Source organism: Pipistrellus kuhlii, unplaced genomic scaffold (assembly GCF_014108245.1).
Source record: "Pipistrellus kuhlii isolate mPipKuh1 unplaced genomic scaffold, mPipKuh1.p scaffold_m20_p_5, whole genome shotgun sequence".
Classification (NCBI taxonomy): Eukaryota; Metazoa; Chordata; class Mammalia; order Chiroptera; family Vespertilionidae; genus Pipistrellus; species Pipistrellus kuhlii.
This window is the reverse complement of record NW_023425551.1, coordinates 7,973,579-7,997,879: the sequence shown is the minus strand read 5'-3', so window position 1 is coordinate 7,997,879 and position 24,301 is coordinate 7,973,579. Positions and strand designations below refer to the sequence as shown.

The following is a 24,301-nucleotide window of genomic DNA, read 5'->3' as shown; positions in this document are numbered from 1 at the left end:
TGAACTAGAGCATAGACATCTGGACTTTTTATTTTCTATTTTCTCTTGAACAGAGCTTGACATATAGTATATGCTTAATGCTTGATAATGAAGATTCTAAAAGGTAGTTTTAATTGATTTTATGAGAAAGCTTTAAAAATACTTGATATTTCTAATACAAGTGAATTTTGTACCTATGAGTAGTCACAGACCCACAGCTGGTATATATTTTGAATACTTATAGTTTAAGCTTAGTGCATTGTATAATCCTAAAATTGATGGGTCTTGGCATCATACTTTAATTTTTTAAAGTTTATCTTACAATTACAGTTGACAGACAATAATATCATATTAGTTTCAGGAGTATAAAATAGTGATTGGACATTTATATACTTTAAAAAGTGATTACCCCAATAAGTCTAATACCCATCTGGCACCATACATATTGCAATATAATTGACTCTATTTTCTTTGCTGCACTTTTTAAAAACATGTTTTATACTGTGACTTCAATTTATGTTTTGCAGGCAGAAGCAACAAATTACTCAGCTACACGAGCGGATAAGGGATAATGAATTACGGGCACAACATGCCATGTTAGGGCACTATGTAAATTGTGGGGATTCTTATTTGTCTAGTTTGCAGGTAAGATTACAGAGGATTCTATAGTTGTTTTATTAATAAGGCATTTTAATTTTATACTTAGACTTGTTCGATGCAGAGTAGCCACAAACTTTCATTTGTAAAAAATGCAGTAATTGCCAAGTGTAATAATGACAAGAATGATAAAATGAGGTATGCCTGTTTTTTCTTTGGAGAAATGTCTGTTCAAGACTTCTGTCCAATTTTGAATTTTGTTGTTTGTTTTTTGATGTCCAGTTTTAGATGTTCTCTATGTATTCTGGACATTAAACCTTTATCAGATATACAATTTGCAAACATTGTTTCCATTCTGAGTTGCCTTTTTACTCTGTTGATAGTGTCTTTTCATGTACAAAATATTTTACTTTTTATGAAGTTTAATTTACTTCTGTCTTTCGTGTCATATTCAATAAATCACTGCCAAATCCAATGACATGAAGCTTTTCTGCAACTTTAGGTCTGACATTTAGATCTTTGATATATTTTGAGTTAATTTTTATGTCTGATGTTAGATAAGGATCCGATTTCATTTTTTTGCATGTGGACAATCCAGTATTCCCAGAACCATTTGTTGAAAAGACTGTCTCTTCCCCATTGATGGGTCTTGGCATCTTGTCAAAACTCATTTCACCGTATATGTGAGGGATTGTTTCTGATAACAATATTTTAATAAAACTGTAAAGTTTATTTTTATAATTTTATTATTTTGAATAAAGGCTTTACTTCAATAATAGAATTATTATATTACCAATGATATGTAAAACATAATGTGTACCGGAAGGCTGAATGAAATCCTTTCTGACACAGCATCAGGCCAGTAGAGGGCTCTCCAAGCCAGTCAGCCAGGACAGATAGAAATATGGAAAGGGGCTAAGCTACTAAAATTATTACAAGGATTTTAAATTATGTGGATAATCAAAATGTTGTTGAGAAATTTGATTTTAAATGATTAGGAAAGTTAATAAAAGGGAGATACCTGAAATATTAACTGGATAGATATAGAGAGCTGATTAAATGGAAGGGGTTAGAAGAAACAACAAATATGATAAAACATTTATTTAGCAAAGGGGTTTTTACCTCGAATCTATGAACAACTTTAATTTTAATGCACAGCATTTTGTATATGTACATTTTGGGGTTCATAGCTTGTTCATCCTAATTCCATAACACAGTAAACAAAATAATACCTTTAATATTCTGTATATTCTAGGTTAAATAAAATAAGTTTTTGAAATAAAATAACATTCTTTTATGAATTTAGAGGTGAAAAACATGATCTTGAGAAGTAATTTCTATTTGCACATTGAAAACTTTTAATAACTTTACAGTCCTGATGACCTGAGACCTAGGCATCACCAAGTCTCAGCAGCAGGAAATGAAAACTAGGTCTTTATCCTGAAATTCAAACTTCCTAGATTGTTTGAATGGCAGAATTGGTATAATCAAAGTGATTTGTACTGTAATGCTTTATACTAAAATTTCAACCTGTAGTTAACAGGGCTTCATGGAAAAACAAAACAAAATGTGGACTCTTTTGTTAAAGAAAGAAAGAAGACAGGCCAAATACCAGGGAATTCATAAACTCCCAGGAAGTTACCAAAAAAGCCAGGATTTACAAAACATAGTTCACACTCTTCTGAAATCATGTTACTTTCTTATTCTAAAAACATCACTGGCTTTCCATTTTCTGTGAATTAGGTTAAACTCTGAACCTTGCTATTCTACAATATGATCCACTTAGATTTTTAAATGTTTCTTTGTACTCCCTGTTCTTATAAACTATACATTAAACAGACATGAGTATTCTCTGCATATATTCTATTCCTTGCCTTTTTGAAATGTTCTTTTTTCTATTCCTGCTAGAATCTTTTCTATTTTTAAAATCTATCTCGAAAGCCACTGTCCCAGTAAACCCTTCTTTCTCATTCTCCCAGTGTCTAACTTTATCCTTACACCTCCTGAGACTTTGCACTTAACATGGCTTTTCTTTGTCTACCGTATTATATTGTGTCCATTATATAATTATATAAGGTTTCTTTTATTCCTTTTATTGTAATCTATAATAATAAAAGCATAATATGCTAATTAGACTGGACAGCCAAATGACCTTCCATGTCATTCTAGACATCCTTCCTGATGAAGCTGTGGCAGCAGGGACAGAGGCAATTAGGGATGATCAGGCAGGCAAGTGAGCAGTTAGGGGGATCAGGCAGGCAGACCGGCAGAGTGATTAGGGGTTATCAGGCAAGTAGGCGAGTGGTTAGGGGTGATCAGGCAGTCAAGCAGGCGAGTGGTTAGAAGCCAGTGATCCCAGATTATGAGAGGGATGTCCGACTGCCGATCCTTGTGAGATAGGGCCTAAGTTGGTAGTCAGACATCCCCTGAGGGGTCCCAGATTGCAAAAGGGTACAGGCTGGGCTGAGGAACCCTCCTCCCTTCCCCGCCCCCATTCACTGGCTTCTCTTTTCAGTTAATAAAAGGCAGTGCCCGACGTTGTCATGTTTGACTTATCCTGAACATGATAAATCTATTTACATGCTATTTTATTGCATCTTCACCTTTGAGGCATGTTTTTCCTTTTTCTTTTTTATTAATTCGATTATAGACTTTATAAGATTTCACTATTTTTGGTGTGAGTGTGTGTGTCTTGAGTGTCTGATTTCAATTCCAGGATCTTACTCAGGGTCTCACACAGCTGGCTTGCTTCTTTTTTTTTTTTTTTTTTTTTTTTTTTTTTTTAGAGGTGTTATAATTTATTTTCAGATGTAAAATATGATTTTTATGTAGCTACCATTAGTTTTATTTTAATTTAAAAACTATTTTAAATATAATAATACATGTAATAAACCTTAATATTTCAAGAAAAATTATCTTACATATAATAATATTACAGGCAATAAACATTAATATTTCAAGAATAAAAGGATTTTAAGTATAATAATATTATCAAACTGTACTAACATAGATGATATCACAAAAGTTGTAGGAAATATGAAAAAATTTCAAATAACAGGATTATTTCTATTATATTCTAAAGTATTTTTTCCCTCTGGCTCTATTTTTGTTCATCTGTTTATGTTGTTCATTATATTCCACAATTGAGTGAGATCATATGATATTTTTCTTTCTCCGACTTGCTTATTTTGCTTAGCATGATGCTTTTAAAGTCTGTTTAGTCGGATATGAGTATTGCTACTCCAGATTTTCTTTTTCTTTTCCATTTGCATGGAAGGTTTTTTCCATCCCTTAACTTTCATCCTGTGTGTGTCTTTTGTTTTGAGGTGGTCTCTTGTAGACAGCATATAGTTGGGTCATGTTTTTGTATCCATTCACTACTTTACACCTTTTGATTGGAGCTTTTAATCCATTTGAGTTATTATTTAATAACATTTAGGTTATTATTGAGAGGTAGTTATTTATAGCCATTTTAATTCTGTATGGCTAGGTTTCTCTCTCTGTTTCTTCTTCTCAGCAGTCCCTTACAGCAGTCCCTTTAGCACTTCTTGAAATGCTGGTTTGGTCGTGATGAGCTACTTTAGCCTTTTTTTGTCTGGGAAGCTCTTTATTTGCCTGTCTGTTTTGAATGATAGCCTTGCTGGATATTGTAATTTTGGTCTCAGATCCTTGCTTTCCATTGCCTTGAGTACTTTATGCCATTCCCTTCTGGCCTGTAGAGTTTCTGATGAGAAATCAGGTGGCAGCCTTATGGGAACTCCTTTGTAGGTAACAGTTTTCTTTTCTCTTGTTGCCTTAAAATCCTCTTTTTGTCTTTAATTGAGGCAATTTAATTATGATGTGTCTCTGTGTGGGTCTGTTTGGGTTGTTTTTGTTTGGGGTTCTCTGTGCCTCCTGAACTTATATGACTTTTTCCTTTACCAGGTTAGGGAAGTTTTCTACCATTATTTCTTAAAACACCTTCTCTATTCCTTTTTTTCTTTCTGCCTCTTTTGGCACACTTACTATTCTAATATTGTTACATTTTACATTGTTCCACATCTACCTTAAGCTGTCCTCCTGTTTTTTAATTGTTTTTTTTTCTTTTTAGTTCACTAATTGAGTGATATTTTCAACTCTGTCTTCTAATTCACTGATTCCATACTCAGCTTCCCCTAATCTGTGTATTCCTTCCAATGTGTTCTTTATTTGTGTTATGTCATCTTGATCGCAGACTGTTCTTTTTCATAGTTACTATATCTTTTCATACTGTTGAGCATTTTTAACATCATTACTCTGAACTCTGTTTCAGATAAATTTCTTATCTTTGCTTCATTTATCTCTTCTAGAGAATTCGCTAGTTCTTTCATTTGGGGTTTGTTTCTTTGTTTCCTCATTCTGGTTGTCTGTTTGGGTTTGTGACTATGTTTTAGGTAGATCCTCTATATATCTCGATCTCTAATGTTAAAACCTTTGGGACAGTTTGAGTTCTTCAGCACCTCATTTGAGTTTTTATTTATATGCCTGTCTAGAAAGCCTTTCCGTAGCTACTACACATACAGCTATTTTAGCAGTTTGACAGTTTCATTGTGTTTTAGTGTGTGACACTTTATTAAAAGAGGGACAAACTGGAATTTATGCCAAGATCTGTTTATTGCTAGAGTTTATATGTACTCGCCCTCATTTCCAATTTCTTTTCATTTAAGACAAATAAGCTTTTAAAGTCTTCCCTGTGTTTTTTCCCTAATAGCCACAATATGAGAGCACTTCACCCCAGAATCCATTTTCAGATCCATCAGTGTCCAATACTCAGCAAGAGGAACTTGAGCAAAAGCTTGCATCTACTGAGAAAGAGGTTTTACAACTTAATCAGTTTCTCAAACAAAGACTAAGCCAATTTAGTGAAGAGAAGAAGAAATTAGAGGAAAAAGTAAGTATATTTAAAGAAGTTAAGTTAGGCCAACAACATTTCTCTATTATGCATGAGCGGACCCTATCAGAAGTGACCAAAAAAATCTTTAAAAAGTTCATTATTGTGGGGAGAAGAGGGAGATGGGCACATGCGTCAGGGCGACATAGGGGAGGTGCTTGCCTGTCAGTCTAGCCTGGAGAACAAAAATTAGAGATATTGAAGATGTCAGAGTGGCTGCATGATGAAACGAGTTCCTACGAGAAATAGGGAAAGGTTGGTAACAGACAACAAGGTGGAAGATGCACTCTTGGGAAGGAAGAGGAATTGCCTTCTGTGGAATGAAGCATTGAAAAATGGAAATGTCTATGCCAGGGAAACTTGAGGAAGGGGTGAATGTAGAGGCTAAAGTTTGTATCAGAGAGCATGGAGATGAGTTTCCAAAGGGAGTGTAGGAGCTGGAAAATACACTCATTGATGCATTTCCAACTAATGCATCATCTACACAGCACTTGGGCCCACATGAAATTGGATTGCATTGTTTTCTTCATGTATTTTCTCTAATGCTGATCAAGACTGATTTTTTTTTTTTTTTTTTTTTTTTTTTTACCGAAAAACATTTACTGTGTTAATAATAAGCATCTACCTAATAAAAGAATAACATGCTAATTGACGTACCTTTGCAATGCTCACTAGCCAATCAGGAGTGAGTATGCACATTAACCCAACAAATATGGTGGGTTAATTTACATATGCGGCTGCTATGGGCTTGAGCAGTGTAGGAGGGCAGAAAGGTGGCTCAAAGGTGGCTCCAGCCAGAGCGAAGGCAGTGCCGGCAGCCAGGGAAAGGAAGGCCCATTCTGGCACAAATCTTTGTGCATCAGGCTTCTAGTAATAATAATAAAAGAAGTTACTTTTTAGTGAGCTCTTATGTGTGCCGGACAGCATGTTAATGTGCATTCAGGGCATTTTCTTATTTAGTTCTAACCTTCAGAAAACCCTATGAGCTATATACTATGCTCCCCCATTTTAAAAAATGAGGTAACTCAAGCTTTGAGAAAAGTAATTTGAATAATTTGTCTAGTTGCATGTGAATAAAAATTGTCAAAAAGTTAGGAGTAAAATTCAAGACGATTTAACTCCACAGCTGATGCTTTGGTTGTAACAATGATTTGTAAAACATTTACAGAAAAACATTTCCTCACTAATCTGTTTTGTTCTAATTATTGTATTTAAAATAAAAATAAATTTGTTTGTTAACCTCTTCTAAAACAGGGCTGGTCCTCCTGTTGCCTTCTAAGAATGATCTTAGTGTTGCATAATACTTTCTGGAAGGAAAAACACTTAACTTTTATAAATAGAATAGGAAAGATATATTAGTGATGCCTCATTTACCTGGGATAATTACTGGAATTCAGACTTCAGTAATCTCTGTTAACCTGAAACAACACAAAACTTTGAAGTTAAAAGAATAAAATAAAACAAAAACTAAGAGCTTCTCGTTAGTGAGCATGGCTGGAAAAACACAAGAACCAGTGGTTATGGGTTATCAACTTGTAGTCAACAAATAATAGAGGTTACCCAGCAGGAGAACGTTGACAGAGATTTGTGATCAAGGGCAGCAAGCTTGGCACCATAGCAAAGGCAGTTGACCAACCAAAGAAAAAGGAGAAAATGAGGACTTCTTTGCATAGTAGACCACATGACTGATTTGTTCCAGTGCTGCTTTTTGAGGACATCACTGTGCCAAGTTTAAGACACTTAAACAATTAAGTGTAAATTCTGAAACACTTAGTAAAATAGACTAGTAGTTATATTTACTTCTACCATGTTTCCCCGAAAATAAGACATCCTCTGAAAATAAGACGTAGCGCATGGGAAGATAAGACATCCCCTGAAAATAAGACCTAGCACAACTTTGGGAGAAAAAATTAATATAAGACACTGTCTTATTTTCGGAGAAACAGAGTATCACAGAGTTACTTTCTAAGGAAGAACAGGCTTTGTTGATGTGCAATTCAACACAGCTGGCTGTGAGAGAATTTATGGGAATCTGGTTCATAGTAAAACACTGAAGGGACATTGGCTTTAGTGTTCAGTCAGACAATCTATTCTTAAATCCCAACTCTGTCTCTGAGACTTGTGGTTAAGTCACAAAAGATCTCCAGGCCTCATATTCTGAAAGCATATTGTACTATGGTCTTGTGGATCACTATCAGTGCCAGCAGTCTGTGAGTTGTAATATATCACAAGGTAAGTTGTCATACCAGCATACTTGCCTTTAGTCCCGAGAAAGCTCCACTAAATAACAGATTTGTCTGTTTTCCCAGTTTTGCTTTTTACTCAAGGTAATAAATAGATTCTGATGTTACTGATGGAATGAATGAGATGTGATTCATTTTTCCAATTGAAGTTGTTTTAATAAAATTTGTTATAAATTAGACCTGAAGAAATTAGATAATGCATGAAAGAAACTAAATTTTGGACAAGTGCTAGCTTTAGTAAAATAAGAAGGACTACTCCATTATACCACTAATTACTAATATTTATTTCCCTGGGTAAAAATGGGAAAAGACTGTAAAAATATTTTAAAACTATAAACTTCAAAAAGGATGTTAAATGTTTGGGAGGCTGGTGATTTAAGGTATATATGAATCTAGAGTTCACTTTTTAGGTAACTATATATGCATATTGTTTTTAATTGATCTTAAGTATGAAAGAGCTTTGCAATAAGATGGAATTTAAAGAGTTTATTTTACATGCAAATGTGAAAAAAATTACATAGAAATCTGAGGTCTGGCCTTCACAGAGTGGGGTTTTCTAATGTCATGCACTCCGTGTGTTCTATAGCAGGTGCTCACCTAATATATTTCATCAATTCTAAAATGACATTAATGGGAAGGTACACCTTTATGTTATGTAATTTTTAGAACACAGGCTGCAAGTTTAATTATGCTACAATGCCTTAACAATGGTCTTCCTTGAGGTATGGATTGGTATGGCTAGTCCCCTTGTCAGTTTCTAAGTATTTAATAACTAGAGGCCTGGTGCACAAAATTCGTGCATGGTGGTGGGGGCAGGGGGTTGTGGTGGGTGTGTCCTTCAGACCAACCTGCACCCTCTCTAATCTGGGACCTTTTGAGGGATGTCTGTCTGCCCATTTAGGCCCAATCCCAGTAGGATCGGCCCTAAACGGGCAGTCGGACATCGCTTTCACATTCCAGGACTGCTGGCTCCCAACTGCTTGCCTGCCTGCCTTCCTGATTACTCCTAATCACTTCTGCCTGCCAAGCTGATCACCCCCTAACCACTCCTCCGCCAACCTGATTGATGCCTAACTGCTTCCTGTCCCTAACTGCCCTCCTTTGCAGCCCTAGTCATCCCTATCTGCCCTCCCCTGTAGGCCTGGTCCCTTCCAACTATCTTCCCCTGCTGGCTATCTTGTAGCAGCTATCTTGTGTTCACATGGGGGCAGCCATCTTTGGTCACATGGGGGCAGCCATCTTATGTGTTGGAGTGATGGTCAATTTGCATATCACTCTTTTATTAGATAGGATAGAGGCCTAATGCATGGGTGGAAGCTGGCTGGTTTGCTCTGAAAGATGTCCCGGATCAGGGTGTGGTTCCCTTAGGGTATGGGGCGGCCTGGGTGAGGGGCCTGCCAGGACCTTGATGACCCAAGCAGAGGCTCTGCTATCTGGGATTTATTTATCTTCTATAGTTGAAACTTTGTAGCCTTGAGTGGAGGCCAGGGCCAGCCAGGGTGGGTTGGAAGCTTGGCTTCCTCCATTGCCAGGGGCAACCCAAGCCTCCTGCTCTCTCCAGCTCTCTCTAGCTCAGTGGCCCCCACCATCTTTGTTAGGATTTATTTGGAACTTTGTAACCTTGAACAGAGGCCGGGGCCATCCAGGGTGGGCAGGAAGCTTGGCTTACTCCATCATTGGGGGCACCCCAAGCCTTCTGCTTGCTCCAGCTCCATTGCTTTCACCATATTTGTTGGGTTAATTTGCATATTCTCTCCTGATTGGCTGGTGGGCGTGGCTGTGAATGTAGTGGAGGTACAGTCAATTTGCATGTTTCTCTTTTATTAGATATTTTAGTAAGTCCTCCTAGATTTTTTTCAGTTATTTTTTTAAAAATCTTTATTTTTGAAAGTCCTTCTAGCTTTGATTGCATTGCTTTAGTCCATGATAAGCATTTCCTTTGCAAGTTTGTTAGCTTTAATTATTTGCAGGCATCTTCCTTGCTTAATTCACATAAAACATTTGAATATAGCTTTGCAAGAAATAAGAATTGGACTCATTCCTCAGTGAATTACTTGCTTCACTGATTTTGAAATTATATCTCATGACTCTTTCTGTCTCATGCTGAAAACCCAATAACTTTTGTCAGTGCCAAATTGTAACATAAAACCTTCAACACATAGTTTCAACATGTACATAACTATATTTTTGAAATGTCAAAAATAAGAATAGTCTTGACCAAATTTTCACATATGCAGGCATTAAAAACTATAGTAAATAATACAATAAAAACTTTATTACTGCTATCTTTCTGACTGCAGTTCATAAAATGTCATCAGCTGTAAATGAAAACAAAAAAAATTTCAAAAACTTGATTTCAGTGCTACGAAATTTGAAAAAATGTGAATATTAGAATTGATGAAATAAAGTAAATCTTACTTGAGTTAGTGGTGGTATCAGCTATAACCTAGAACTGTTGGAGAATTCAGTGATGCCTAAGATTAGAATGTTTGTTTTGTTATTATTTTTTCATGGCACAAAACCATTGAAGATTTATAATCTTTTTATAGCTTAAAACTAGAGATAGATACATCAATAGCCTGAAAAAGAAATGCCAGAAGGAATCTGAACAAAACAAAGAAAAGCAGAGAAGAATTGAGACCTTGGAAAAGTATCTGGCTGATCTCCCAACTCTAGATGATGTCCAGAGCCAGAGTCTACAGGTAACAGGAAACCAGTGCTCGTCTTTAAGTGGCTTGAAGCATATACTTTAAGTTAATGCTTTCGAAATTTCATAACTTTTGTAATTTCAAATTTTAGTTTTACAGCTGTCTAATTATAAGTTAAATCTGTTTAATTGCTGTTTTTAAGGATTAACTTTAATTAGAAACTGTTCATCTAAGCATGAGTAGATTTTTCTTGTTAATGTTACCTTCCTAATGAAACTGTATCTTAACTCTCTCACTTAATGTTCTGTCCTCAAAGGTCATTTCCAAACCAGTCTGACACACATACCATACACACATTTACACAGTCTGACTTTTCCCAGCATTCTGTGGGATCTCTTCAACAAGACTTTTTTTTTTTTTTTTTTTTTTACTATTTTCCTATTTGATTTGTTTCCCTCATTCTTCTTAATTTTTCCACAAATTGTTTTTTATACTTGCAGGCGTCCTCAAACTTTTTAAAGTGGGGGCCAGATCACGGCCCCTCAGAGAGCTGGAGGGCAGGACTATATGAACTACTAATTCCTACTGTAACACCTCAGCTGTGCTCACTGCCCAAAAAACCTGGCGGGCCGGATCAGACTCCTCTGTGGGCCGCATGTGGCCCGAGGGCCGTAGTTTGAAGACGCCTGCTTTATGGTCTCCATTTACTCCTCCTCCTTCTTTTCTGGCCATTTTCCCTTCTTACGGATACCCCCTTCAGAGTCTTTTGACCAATTCTGGGGCCTGTCCTCCTGAAACCCTATTTATAAGCCACCTATTTTCCAGTCTTTTTTCCAAAGTCTTTCTAATCATGGCATTTTCAGCCTCTGCACTATTGACATTTGGGGCGGATAATATTTTGTTGTAGGATCCTGACCTATGCGTTTGAGGATGCTTCGCAGCATTTCTGGCCTTTACCTACTACATGTCAATAGCATGTTTTTTCCTCCCCCAACCCCAGACCAAAACTATCTGCAGACATTTTCAAATGGCCCCTGGGAGGGACAATTGCTCCAGTTGAAATCATCCGTCTAAGCCACAGAATGGCTGACTCTAGACCTACAACACATTCTCTGTTTAAGTTAATTTATAATTTCTATAACTAAGACAGGGTGACAGGAGGAGGAGGACAGGAGTTTGCATGACGAGGAACAGCAAGGAATATAGATCTTAAGACATAGGTTTATACTACCTGGGTTTATACCCCATTAAGATGGCTAATATATATATATAAAAAAGAGAAAGCAAGTGTTAGCAACAATGATGCGGAGAGTTGGACTCTTTATGCACTATTGGTCAGAATGTAAAATGATGTGGCCACTGTGGAAAATGATAATTTTGTCATAAAAATTAAAAATATAATTATACAATCAATCCACCAATTCCATATATATATATATATATATTCAAAAGAATTGAAAGCAGGGACTCAAACAGGTGTTTGTACATGATGTTTGTTCATAATATTATTGCAATAGCCAAAAGTTGGAGGCAGCTAGTGCTCACCAATGGGTGAATGCATAAGCAAGATGAGTCATATACACACCATTCAGCCTTCAAAAGGAAGGGAATTCTGACACATGCTACAAGATGGATGAACCTGAGGGTAATTTCTTATGTAAAATAAGCCAGTCACAAAGATAAATGTTGTATGAGGTCCCTGAAGTAGTCAGTTTCATAGAGACAGAAAGTCAAAGTGTGCTTGCCAGGGACTGAGGGGAGAAGTGGATAGGGAGTTGATAATGGGTATAAAGTTTGTTTTGCAAGATAAAAAGAGTTCTGATTATTAGTTGTACAATTATGTGTATGTACTTAACAATACTGAAATGGTAGAGTTAAAAGTGGTTAAGATGGTAATGTTTTTGTTATGTATATTTTGCCACAATTAAAAATATAATTTTTAAAAATTCCCCAAATTGAGATCATTCACCTTCTGTCGCTGTCTTCTAGAACTCTGATTCCATTCTCTTCTTCTCCATAATTTCATTCTCCCAACTCTCTTGACACAAAAGAGATAAAGTGTTAGTAAGTAGATGAAATGAAAAGACGTAGTGTGATTTTAACCAGTGCATTAATCTTTGAGAACACAGTAACAATTTCTAGTAGAAAGACATTTAATATTTCATGTTTTATGAACTTTAAAACATTTCTTCTTAGCTGCAGGTTCTAGAAGAAAAAAACAAGAATTTGCAAGAGACTTTGGTAGATATGGAAAAAAAGCTTGAAGAGATGAAAAAACAGTGCCAAGACAAAGAGGTGCAGATAATATGCCAGAAAAAGAAAGAAAAGGAGTTGGTAACTACGGTTCAAAAGTAAGAAAACCTTCAGTAATTCTTCTTATTTTTAAATTATATTTTTCATAAAGCATTTCACCTAAAATACATTAATTTATAATTATTACTCTTTATTCTTTTTATCTTAACGATGTATTATTAAGAACCGGAAGTACTGTGTCCTTAAAACAGGTTGTCTCAGTTGTTGTTTAACATTTTAATGCAGCATCCTGGCCTCTTGCCAGGGAGAGCAGTGGAAGCGCTAAGTACCAGGAGGAGCAGCAGCCTGGCTCTCATACTGAACTCCGTGCGGATGTCCAGTGATGCCATTGGCTCCTCTTCTGTGCTGCAGAGGGACAGGCGGGGCTGTTTGCTACGTACCTTTCAGTTTGGCTGACATGTATTACCTCATGGGATCTCTGCTTTTAAATCACTGCAGATAGAATTATAGGGAATATTTTTGTTAGTATATCTAGCTACTATATTCATGCTGGGAAATTAATACTGGATTCCTGAAAAAATCTGGACAACTGTGTTACATATGCATGTACACATACTCTCTTATCTTGTAAAACTTAAATTTAATAGATTATCGATCATAAATAGTAAAAAATATCCTGAAGAATGAGACAACAAAGAACAAAAAACTAAATTTAAGAAATATATTCTCATGCTTATATCAATTATATATAACTCAGTGTATTCTCAGCTGTTTAATGAAAATCTGATGATTCCATGTTAATATTGCTTTACTACTTTCAGAGTCTTAAGTATGCCTGGTCTTCTTTTATTCTTGGATTTCAGTGCAGAAATTTCTAATTTCTGGGACAATTCAGTATTATTCAGTGTTCGTGAGCTAAGCTCCAGAAAAATTCATACACTTTGATTCTATCTTTATTTTTCTCCTCTTTTATGGTTTCTTGCTCTTTAAGGGAACTTTTTATAGCTCCACATCTTATATCCTATCTCTTGTCTCAAAATAGCTTTATGACTTCCACTAATTCTACCATATATCTTTTTCTGTAATCTTACTGATAAAATGAAAAGAGGTAATGTATCTGTTCTCTTTTAATAGGGCATTATGATTATAAACTCAAGCTGTGTTGTTCTATGAATAGAGAATTAAGGACACTTGAAAATAATTTGAATGTTTGTTTTGTTCCAGTGTGTGCTTTTACATATTTAATATGATTTTATACCTTCTCTTTTATTTTGATTTTTCGCTTTTATTAGGTTTTTGGAGAACATTGAGATTGGTATTTTTTTATTTGGAAAGACTGAGTATAGTGCATTTCATAATACATTTTCCATTTCCTAATTTAATCTTGATACTCTCTGAGATGATATTATTAGAAAATTGCGCTCGATTCCAAATGAGTGCAAAGAACCAGAGAAGGTCTTCTATAATTCTTCAGTACTTGTATGGCTATGGCGTCACTGGACTTTGGGGGCAGGAGTGTTATTTCCATTTCCTCAGCTGAATGACACAGTATTCCTGAAGTGCCAGAACTGCAGATGTATATGTGACTTTGAATTATATCATTACAGTTTTTGGTTTTATATAATATTTCTTAAGTTCCCTGCTTTATGAATATGTAAGAACTTTTGAGATTTCAAAAGAAATGATGAAAGTTTTCATATTACAAAAGTAAATAAATATGTGGGTGTGATCCCTGATAATGCAATAGTTGATAGCTTTGCTGGTCAAGAGATTTATTACTTTTCTAAGTGAGCATGCTTTATAACATAAAGAAAATGAGAATGGATACATGAAAGAAGACTTGCTATTTTTTCATGACAGTACATTTTCCCCTTATTGTTGGCTCATTTTTCAAAAGTTTTATGTCTTTTGGAATGTTATAAATACATAGTTGTGTCTTGACTGCATTGGGGAAAAAAAACTTATTCTGAAATTGAAATAATGTGTTTTTCACTTTTAGACTGAGAAAGCAAATTTTTTTATGGCAGGTAATATATTACGAAGCAGTACACTACATTTGTAATACATATAACTTCTCTAGTGCCATTACTTACCAACACATCTGAAGCCCATATTGTATTTTAGGACTGTCAATTCTTTGTCCACAATCTGAATATGGTATTTTTCTTTTGAAATTCTGTAAGCATGTATTGAGCCAAACTGAGGAAGCAAGATCACAAATGCTCCTTTGTGTTTTCTTTGTTTGTTTTTTGTTTTTTGTTTTTTTGTTTGTTTTTTGAAAGACAGAAAACACAGGATAGCCTTAATACTTGAAAGGAGAAAAATAATGAAACTAGCATAACCCAAATAAGATGAAGCTTATTTCTTTTAGTATTTTGTAACTCTTGAGTATGACCACAAACAAGCTAAAGTGGAGCTATTCCTAAGTGTTTTTCTGTTATATTTTGGTTTTGGTCATTATTGTAAATGCTATAATTCCTTTTAACCCAAACACGACTATTTTACCTTTCTTAGAGCCAATACCATCCCCCCATTTACCCTCTTATTCTTAGTGTGCCAGAGGGTCTTTTGTCTTTCGTTCTTCTAAAATGCAACTGTTTCATGGCTAGCATGAGAAAGTGTTAGGTGAAGTAACACATATATTAGATTGCTGCTCTTATTAATAAAATAGAAATGCAGTTCTGCTGGTTTAGGCAATATCTATCTTTACAAACTTTTCCTGAGCTCAGAATAAAGGGCAAAAGATGTGTATTCATATTCTTAGGCTCCTTTCCACAGTCATCTTAACCAAGTAATTCTGATTTTGGTAGGGAGAGAAAAAGAAGAGGACTCAGATTTCAGAGCTTGGGTTAGGGTAAAATGAGGACCTAAGATGTCACATACTAAGCAGCTTGACTCTGGTCATATTCCTGAAAAGATGATCAGCCTCCAGTGTGTTTCTTACTTTTATGAAATAATAGGTCCTCAAGCTTATTTGTATACTGTCTATAAGTCTCAATTAAAAAATATTATAGATCCTCAGAAGGAACTGCATTTATGTTGACATTTTCTACCAAAGTTAGCATATAGAACCCATTTTCTTTATATAATTGTTTTTCTAAAACAGTTTGCAGCAAAAGGTGGAAAGATGCCTTGAAGATGGAATTCGCCTTCCTATATTAGATGCAAAACAGCTTCAGGATGAAAACGATAACCTGAGAGAACAAAATGAGAATGCTAGTAAGGTCAGTGCATATCTTTCACAATAACATGAAATCCATACTATGTGGTCATGTGTCTAGAAATGTAACTTAGAGTTATTTGATTTATATTTTTATAATATTTTATAACTGATGGAATTTTTAGTTTGCATGTTTTTATTTGGAAAGAAAATACCCATTTAAGGAAATTTAAATAAAAGCCAAATTCAGGAAATTGATTCTTAGGAAAACAAAAGAATATGTTTTTCCTTCTTACATTATTCAAAGTCTGTTTCAAAGTTATTTTTGTAAATTGCATTACAGAAAATCTTTATCAGGAATAGGAAGACTTTTGCAATTTTACAATACATATGTGGTTATTTAAAGGATACTTGGTATGAATACTTTTATTAAAAAATTACTCCCTAATTGTTTAAAAAGCATATTATTTCCTATGATTTTTTTGTTTTCTTGAAATACCAATACTTTTAAAAAGCAATGGGGAAAAATTGATTCAGACTGACATGTTTTCTTGTTTTAGATAATAGACCACCAACAAGATGAGATTGACAGAATGACATTAGAAATTCAGGTAAGAAATGTTTTGTGCTCATTTTAATTTAGCTATTTGCCAGTTTACTCTTAACGGTTACACAACATAAAAATATTAAAGCATATAAATATTTGTATGAAAAGATTAATAGCACTTAAGATGAAGTTGCAAATTCTTTAATATTAATCTTTCAGGTTTTTTTTTTTTTAACAGAAATGCTACTCAGTAAATCAGTTCTTCAAAAAATTGTGAAAATTGTCTATTCCTTACTTGTCTTTGTTTTAATTGGATGCAGTCTGTCTCTACTACTAAACACACATTTAGTTAAGGTCATCATGATCTAACTAAAGAAAATGGGCCTTTTTATTTTTATTATTTTTATTACTATAATAATATTTATTAGATAGGAATACATTTCAAAAACCTCTGAGGATTTTTCATTTTCTTTCCCAAATAATCTTCATGAATTAGTTATGAGGTGGTATCCTCATTTCTGTTTGTTCACCTGCCAGTGGGAGGTCTGATAATAGTCTATTTTTAGTTCACTGTGATGGCAAGAGCCTTCTCCTTTGTAATAATTCTTTATGTATTCTTCCTGTATTATCAAAACATTGACTTTAAGTATCTGCTTATGTGTTATGTAGACTTAACATAGTTACCCAGATTAAAAACGTTCTTGGGAAAGATGGTGTTTTCCCCCCATCGTAGACATCTGCTCTAGAGGTAACGGGGTTTCATTTACATGTGAGCGCTTCCTCTTCCAGGTGCTGGGGAGATGATAGCTCAGTCTAAACTATTCAGAATCAGTATTCCTTGTTATTTACCAAATTGTGTTTTGCTTTCAGTTTTAACATGCTTTTTTACATTTCTCTTTAGTCTATGCAAGGGAAACTTTCTGACGAAAAGCTGACCACTAAGAAGCTGATGGAAGAGCTGGAAAAGAAAGAAAGAAACCTGCAGAGATTAACGAAAACATTGCTTGATGTGAGTAGAAGAAATTCAAATTACTTTCAAAGGATGATTCACTACCTATTTAAGTAAAAGCAAATGCTTATTTTGTACATATTCAAAAACCATTTTTAAATTGAAGACTTGATTTTGATGTGCCAATTAATTAAATCCATTATGTTTCTTACTAAAATTATAATAAAAAGACAGACTTATTTTTTTGTCTTAGAATACAACTTCACAGACATTACTCTAAGTCAAATGTTAGATAGAGATTAGGTCCCAAAACCATCGAATAAAGCATATTGAATGTACAAAATTACCCTAGGAAATCTTTAAGGCAGATGCAGTGTTGACACTGTCATTGGAACAGATTACACTTTCTTAATTATGAGATGAACTATTTGGCTTGCATTTAAGGACATATTATACAGATAATACTTAATTTTAGTTTTTAACTATCATACTGACATTTGCCACTTAAATACTTCAGAATGCATTTCCAAAAATTAGGGACATTTTCTTATATAACCATATCACAATTGTTATACCCAGTAAGAATAATATGTCTTAATATTTTATAATACTCAGTGTGCATTCCACTTCTTTACAAATGCTTTTTATAGTGACTTGAAACCAGCATTCAGTAAAGACAGTTGCATTTCATATTTTCTTATAATCCTAAGGCCCCCTTCTCCCACGTTAGTGACTTGTTGATAAAACTGTGCCTGTTTGTCTTGTAGACTTTTATTTGTGAGACTTCTGGGTTGTCTGATTACTTCCTCATGATGTCATTTGTCTTGTTCTCTACCCCATCTATTTTCTTGTGAGCTAGAAGTTAGAGCTAAAGACAATCATTAGATTTAGGTCAAACATCTTTTGTAGGTGGTGTTCACATCATCAAATGATATATGTGTGGTTATTTCACTGTAAGTGACACCAGTACTCACCTCATTGGGTCAAGAGGTGACAGACCGCTTTTTTCCATTGTCATGTTAGAGCCTTGCAAACAGCAGGCATTTTGTGGGTGATGCTTAGGCAACTGGGTGAATATGTATTTTGCCAGCAGCTTTTACTTTGTTGGTTTTAGTATCCACCAGTGATCATTATCTGAGTCATTAGATGATTAAAAGAATGGTATTTTTTTTTCTAATTATGTCATTCCTTTTACACTTACTAGCTGGCACTCATCTATTTTTAAAAAATCTTTTCCTCTTCAACATGGCTATTTGGTTATTCTGAAATAAGTCCCAGTTGGCATGCTAATTAAACTTACCTTCATGAGCACTTTTCAGGATGAGGAGTAGATGATGGCAATTTGGGGGATGAGGCGATTGTAACTTTCTCGAAGTGTAGTGAATCATGAGTCATATTGACACTTCCAATTCAAATTTAACAATTTACAGTTGTTCAGGGTCTTTTTTTCTTCTTTGATTTCTTAGTTGTATTTTTCTCTTACACTGAAAATTTTGGTTCTGTTTACTATAACAACATACATACTTAGTAACTAAATCACTATTGCTACTAATAAAACCATAGGATGAGGTGTTCTTAGGATAAGTCTTTTTTTTTTTTTTTTTTTTTTTTTTTAGAAAAATACATATATAACCAAGATGCTCATTATGTGAGAGACTCCTAGAAACTGACTGTTTGGAGTTGTAATTTCCTCTCTGGGGCAGAGGAATCATTTCCATTATTTAAATTATTTTTCTCTTTTTTTCCCCCACACTAAATTTGGTTAATATGCATATAATATTTCACTGTTTCGTTGATAGACTTAGGGGAGAATGTTAACCTGTATGGCTTTTGAGTACCTTTCCTCTGTTTTAACCATGTTTTCTCCATCCGTTGCAGAACCAAAGACACACAGAAGAGACATGCTCTGTGTTGGATCAGGGCCTGGAAGCAGACCAGCCCAGGCTTCCTAAACGACCCCTCTTTGATTTGAGTGTGATTGACCAGCTGTTCAAGGAAATGTCCTACTGTTTGTTCGACTTGAAGGCATTGTGCAGCATTCTTAACCAGCGTGCTCAGGGCAAGGAGCCAAACCTTTCATTGTTACTGGGAATCAGATGTAAGTGGCCCATGACTTGTCCTTACGTTATTGCTAACTGTTAGAAACCTGTCTTCACGAATTAGGAACTTCTGGCTGCATTGTCTGTATTTGTCTTTGATCTCCTTTCCTACGTTGACTTCTAAATCTCTGAATCAATCTGTGGGTCGTGAATGCATGTTTTTACTTCATTACTAGGGCTTACCTCATGCTTACAGAAGTGAGCATGGCCACAGTTGATATGGAATGGCACCTGTCAAATGCCTGTGTACTGAGCTGTGCGGATCCCTGAGGGAATGATGATAGGTGTGGTTTTCTGACCACTCTTCTAAACATAGTAATTCTGTAGGCTTTCAATAGGCCCAGCCATCTGTCCCCTGGAAAATCTTGGAGAAAAGATACTCACTTGCTCTTCTCTGTAGCCTTTGTTCTGGGGGTTTTAATGGCCTACAGGTCTCTTGCTCTTGTCATGCATACCTGCTGGCTTAGTCCCTTTCAGTGTGACTCCCCGCATTCTGTCTCTGTCTTCCTCCACACAGAATTGTGACATCTGCCTCAGGATGTCCCAGTGTCACATCCCTTCTGTGCTGCTGTTGCAGGAACACTCATTTCTGCATGTGCTTCTCAATTTTAATATTGATGTGTTAGTCTCCTTTTAACACGAAAGAAATGGACTTCAGTTAGGAGGTCGAATGGGGTCAGGTCATTTATGCAGTAACATGCTGTATTGAGTAATTATTGTACCTAATAATATAGTAAACATGTGCCTACAGAAGGGACTAGGTTCCCCCCCCCCCCCCCAGTTTTATAAAGATTTCACCGTCTTGGATCATAATAGTTATTTTGTCAAACCAAATACATAATACTCTTGATCAAAGTGAATCACTTGTTAAATGAGACATGCATCTGTGCTCAGAGATGTTAGCAGGATTTCCCTCATATTCAGCAAATGCCTTCTACAGACCAGGCATGATAATGCAGATAATTAGAACACAGCCCTTGCTCACACATTAGCCAAATGCCCAGGGCATTGTGATAAGTATAATTGAGATGTGCACAGGGACAGTGGGAGCACAAGGACAAGCGACTAAATCTCCCTGGTGAGGGCTCTGAAGACTCCATGGAGTGGCTGGCGTTGGCTTGCATCTTTAAGGAGGAGTTTGCTAGGTGAATATGGGTGGCTCAGTTAGCAATGATCTCTCGGAACAAGAAGCAAAAGTTCAGTCTCAGAACTCATCATCTCCACCATTTCAGAGATGGTCACTCTTTCACTTATGCTGTAACCTACATCTGCACACTCCTAGATAATATTTGTTAACTTCTTCAGTAATGGGGCAAGAGAGCTATCTTAATATGAACAAAAGGGAGCCTTAAGAACCTTGCCACAGTCACTTCTCTGTGAACACTCTTTCCAGTCTTTCCAGTTTAACCCCAGAATTCTTACCTTGTATTATAGTTCAGCATTATACAGCTAATTCTTTTGAATCCCCGTCTCTCTCTCCGTGGATTATCTGTTGGCACTGTTCACCCATACTTCTTAAACGCTCTGCCACCGTGGTGTTCATGACATCACTCTCCAGGGTCTGCTGCTGCCTTTATGACTGCTCAGCCTCAGGCTTCTATGGAATTCTCTGCCCCTGAAATGCTGGGCTCCCCCAGATATCTTGCGTTGTTGGGTTTTTGCTTCTCTTTTTAGATGTTTTCTCTGAGTAATATTATTTATATCCTACAATCTTATTTATATCCTTCTGTTATCACTGTACCTCTGACCCATACAGACACTTATCTCTTATTCTGCCTAGAATGTCCCTTCTGGGCTCCTGATTATATTGACTTATACGTTACAACCAGCTGTTTGATAGGCATCACAGACTCATTAGGTCCAAAGCAACCCTACTCTTCCTCTCAGAAAGTAGCACCACCATCCACCCATCACCCCAACTGGACTTTATTCTCTTTCCTCTGTCGTGTGTCCCATACACAATTCCTGGCCCCTATGCATGTTGAGGATAGTTGGGCTGTGTCATTTTTATCATTCTCTTCCTACTCCTGTCATGTGTTTCTGCCATGATAACTTCATTGCATTGTTGCCTTAATTCAAGCTTTCCTCTTGTCCCGCCTCTCCATTAACCATCTTGTCCCTCCCACAGTCCATTTTTCACAGTGCTGTAGAGTGATCTGTGGAATTCCTAACACTTACACTCCCCTAAAGCATCGATAGGTAGCTCACACCTGTCTCTTCAGCCTTATTTCTTGGCACTCTCCTCTCTCATAATTTGTGCTCTACCATATTAGAGTTGGTCACTAATTTTCTTGAACTTTTTCAAATTCTGTCTGATTATTTGGTTTTCTGCTTCTATACCTTTTCTTATTCTACTTCCTTGGCCCATCCATCGAACCAATTCCCTCTCCAGTCAGGGCACAAATAGGAGGCAACCAAAAGATGTTTCTCTCACATCCATGTTTTCTCCCCTCCCCTTCCTTCCCCTTCCTTCTCCTCCCTAGAAGATGGTGTGTGTTTTTTTTTTACTTTTGGAATATTGTCATCCATTAAACATGAATTTGTGTGCATTACTGTATGAATTTAATACATTTTAATTAACAGAATTTTGAAAGGACCAAGTAGATAAGATCTATTTAATAATGAATGATGCATAATTTAAATCTGACCCCAATGGTGCTCCGTGAACAACACTGTATTGGCAATGATAAGTTGAAAATCCTAAAATAAATTTGTTCAAAAAACTGTGAGACATTCTCCCCATCTTTTATTTCCACAGCGCTGAACTGTTCAGCTGAAGACACTGAGCATGACCACAGCCCAGAAACACTCACCAAAAAGCTGTCCGATGTATGCCAGTTACGGAGGGACATTGATGAACTAAGGACTACCATATCAGACCGCTATGCTCAGGACATGGGAGACAACTGCATTACTCAGTGATCAAGTGTTGGTCCCACAGCAATAATGACCCGTTCTTAAATGCTGCTTGTACGTCTTCACATTTCTTTTTGGGAGCCATGTTGGTCTACCCCACCCTGAACGCACCCAGTCTCGTCTGACCTCTGAAGGTGCCATGTTGGAAAGTTGCAAGTAACACATGACTTGCACATAGGATCTTCGTTCTGTGGATTTCTTTTGTTGGGGGCAAAGGGGATGTAAGGCGGTCTCAAAGGGCTTATCTAATCAGGACAAACAATCAGATTACCATTTGAAAATGTGTTTAAGCATATAAGGGGAAAAAAATTTCTGTATTCTCAAACTACTGAGGGAAGGACCAAGCTGTGAAGAGTGCCCTTTGGATAAAGGGGGGGGGGGATTTCTTTTTATCCTGTTTTTGTGTGTATATGTGTGTGTGTGTGTGTGTGTGTTTATTCATAAAACAGTAAGGATTTCTGGAGTCAGAGCAAAGCTTCTGAGAAAGGCACGCACTTGTGTTTTTTTTTCTTTCGTGTAGAAGCTTGTGTTAGACTCGGGGGGTTTCAAAGGCCGGCTGAGCAGGAGTTCCCACAGCAGGCGAGTGTTCTAATAGCAGCACAGGAGGCAGACCCATTGTGTTTTTGAACAACTGCTGTGCTGAGATGATGCGGTGAGGGGCTGAGTTGGTTGTAGAACTGTAGCTACGTCAACTATTTATTCCAGAAGGATTGTGGATTGCCTTAAAGGTGTGAAATTTTGATGAGATCTTATTCACTAGTGTAGTAAAATTACATAGTATATATCACAAGGCAATTTAGCATAATTTGAACTAATTTTGACATGCCCCTTACTATTTATGGTTTCTACTTCTATGTTATATATATATATATATATATATATATATATATATATATATATGCAAAGCCATATGTAATTAATGCAGACCTTTTAAGGCCCCCCTTCATTCTTGTAAAAGATTAACCAAGTGACTCTAAAACAATAGCCTACTTATCCAAACCTCAAATGTTTACATTTTAGCAGTTTTATATCTGTTTTAAAGTTGAAACTACTTTAAGAAAAAGCCAGCCTGTCCTCTTTATATTTGAATTATCACTAGCATAAAACAAAATTTAAATTATGTGATATTTCAATTCCTTTAATTAGGTAAGGTACATTATAAATGAGTTTTCATAGAATACAGACTTGGTCAGGTTAGTTCCATTGGAGTACATATGTCACTAAGAAATGGAACTGTTATTTAAGTAGACATACAGTCAGTTTAACTTTCAAATGACTATCTCCTTGTTTTAGTTGGTATTGTGGAAGGACTATATATTCTATTTCCTTCAGAGCATTCATTACATTGTTTTGAATATACTTCCCTATGACAGTCATTGACCTTTATAAGTTGCTTTGTTTTCTTGATGCAGCTGAGTCTCATTAAGTCAAAATGTAAGAGGTAGATGGAATAAGGGGTGTGAGTTAAGCAAGATAAGGGCAGATCCCAGGTCTGGTTTGTTTTGTTTTTTTTTGTTTTTGTTTTTTTTTTGAGGCTTATATCCTGGTATAAAGGCTGCTCCCAGAAGAGATTCTTCTGAAATATTTCAGCAGTGAAAGCACGTGGTGTAAGGCTTTGAAGAAGACTGCCCAGTTTAGCATTTGGTTTACATACAGCTCTCAAAAAGTTACTTTTAGTTCTATTGCAGCAGTCAATTACAATACGTTGTGAGGTCATCAGACTTCGCTCTGTTCAGTGCCTGAGTCCTCCCTGCTCTTCTTACCTCTTAGGGCCTGGGCACTAAGAAATCAATGCCTAGTAGTGATTCTGTGTCCCTAGCCCTAGTAAGGAGGGACTGATTCATTGGTAAGAACTTGGCTTTCTCATGTGTTCATTTGCTTCCTAATGTTGGTGGGCTGAGGTCATTCAGAGTATAGTAAATTTGTGCCCACAATCTGAGGCAACGAATTCTGCCTTGTAAAAATTAATATATCTAAAAATGACCCTTTATAGTCAAGTAG

General features: G+C 36.0%; 1 protein-coding gene across 4 annotated transcripts in view; it reads left to right on the top strand.

Moving 5' to 3' along the window:
- The window catches only part of CEP85L (centrosomal protein 85 like), a 79,970-nt gene extending 56,177 nt beyond the window's left edge, over positions 1 to 23,793 (top strand). The window contains exons 5-13 of one of the 4 annotated variants that reach the window (XM_036413549.2): positions 507 to 624; positions 5,306 to 5,485; positions 10,278 to 10,430; positions 12,579 to 12,727; positions 15,736 to 15,853; positions 16,350 to 16,400; positions 17,238 to 17,345; positions 19,164 to 19,383; positions 22,143 to 23,793. In XM_036413549.2, coding sequence (XP_036269442.1) covers positions 507 to 624; positions 5,306 to 5,485; positions 10,278 to 10,430; positions 12,579 to 12,727; positions 15,736 to 15,853; positions 16,350 to 16,400; positions 17,238 to 17,345; positions 19,164 to 19,383; positions 22,143 to 22,306 — 1,261 coding nt within the window. In that variant the 3' untranslated portion in view covers positions 22,307 to 23,793. Of the gene's footprint in view, positions 1 to 506; positions 625 to 5,305; positions 5,486 to 10,277; positions 10,431 to 12,572; positions 12,728 to 15,735; positions 15,854 to 16,349; positions 16,401 to 17,237; positions 17,346 to 19,163; positions 19,384 to 22,142 lie in introns of all 4 variants that reach the window. The other 3 variants (XM_036413548.2, XM_045573351.1, XM_036413550.2) reach the window with 3 other exon arrangements.
- The last annotated feature ends 508 nt before the right edge of the window (positions 23,794 to 24,301 follow it).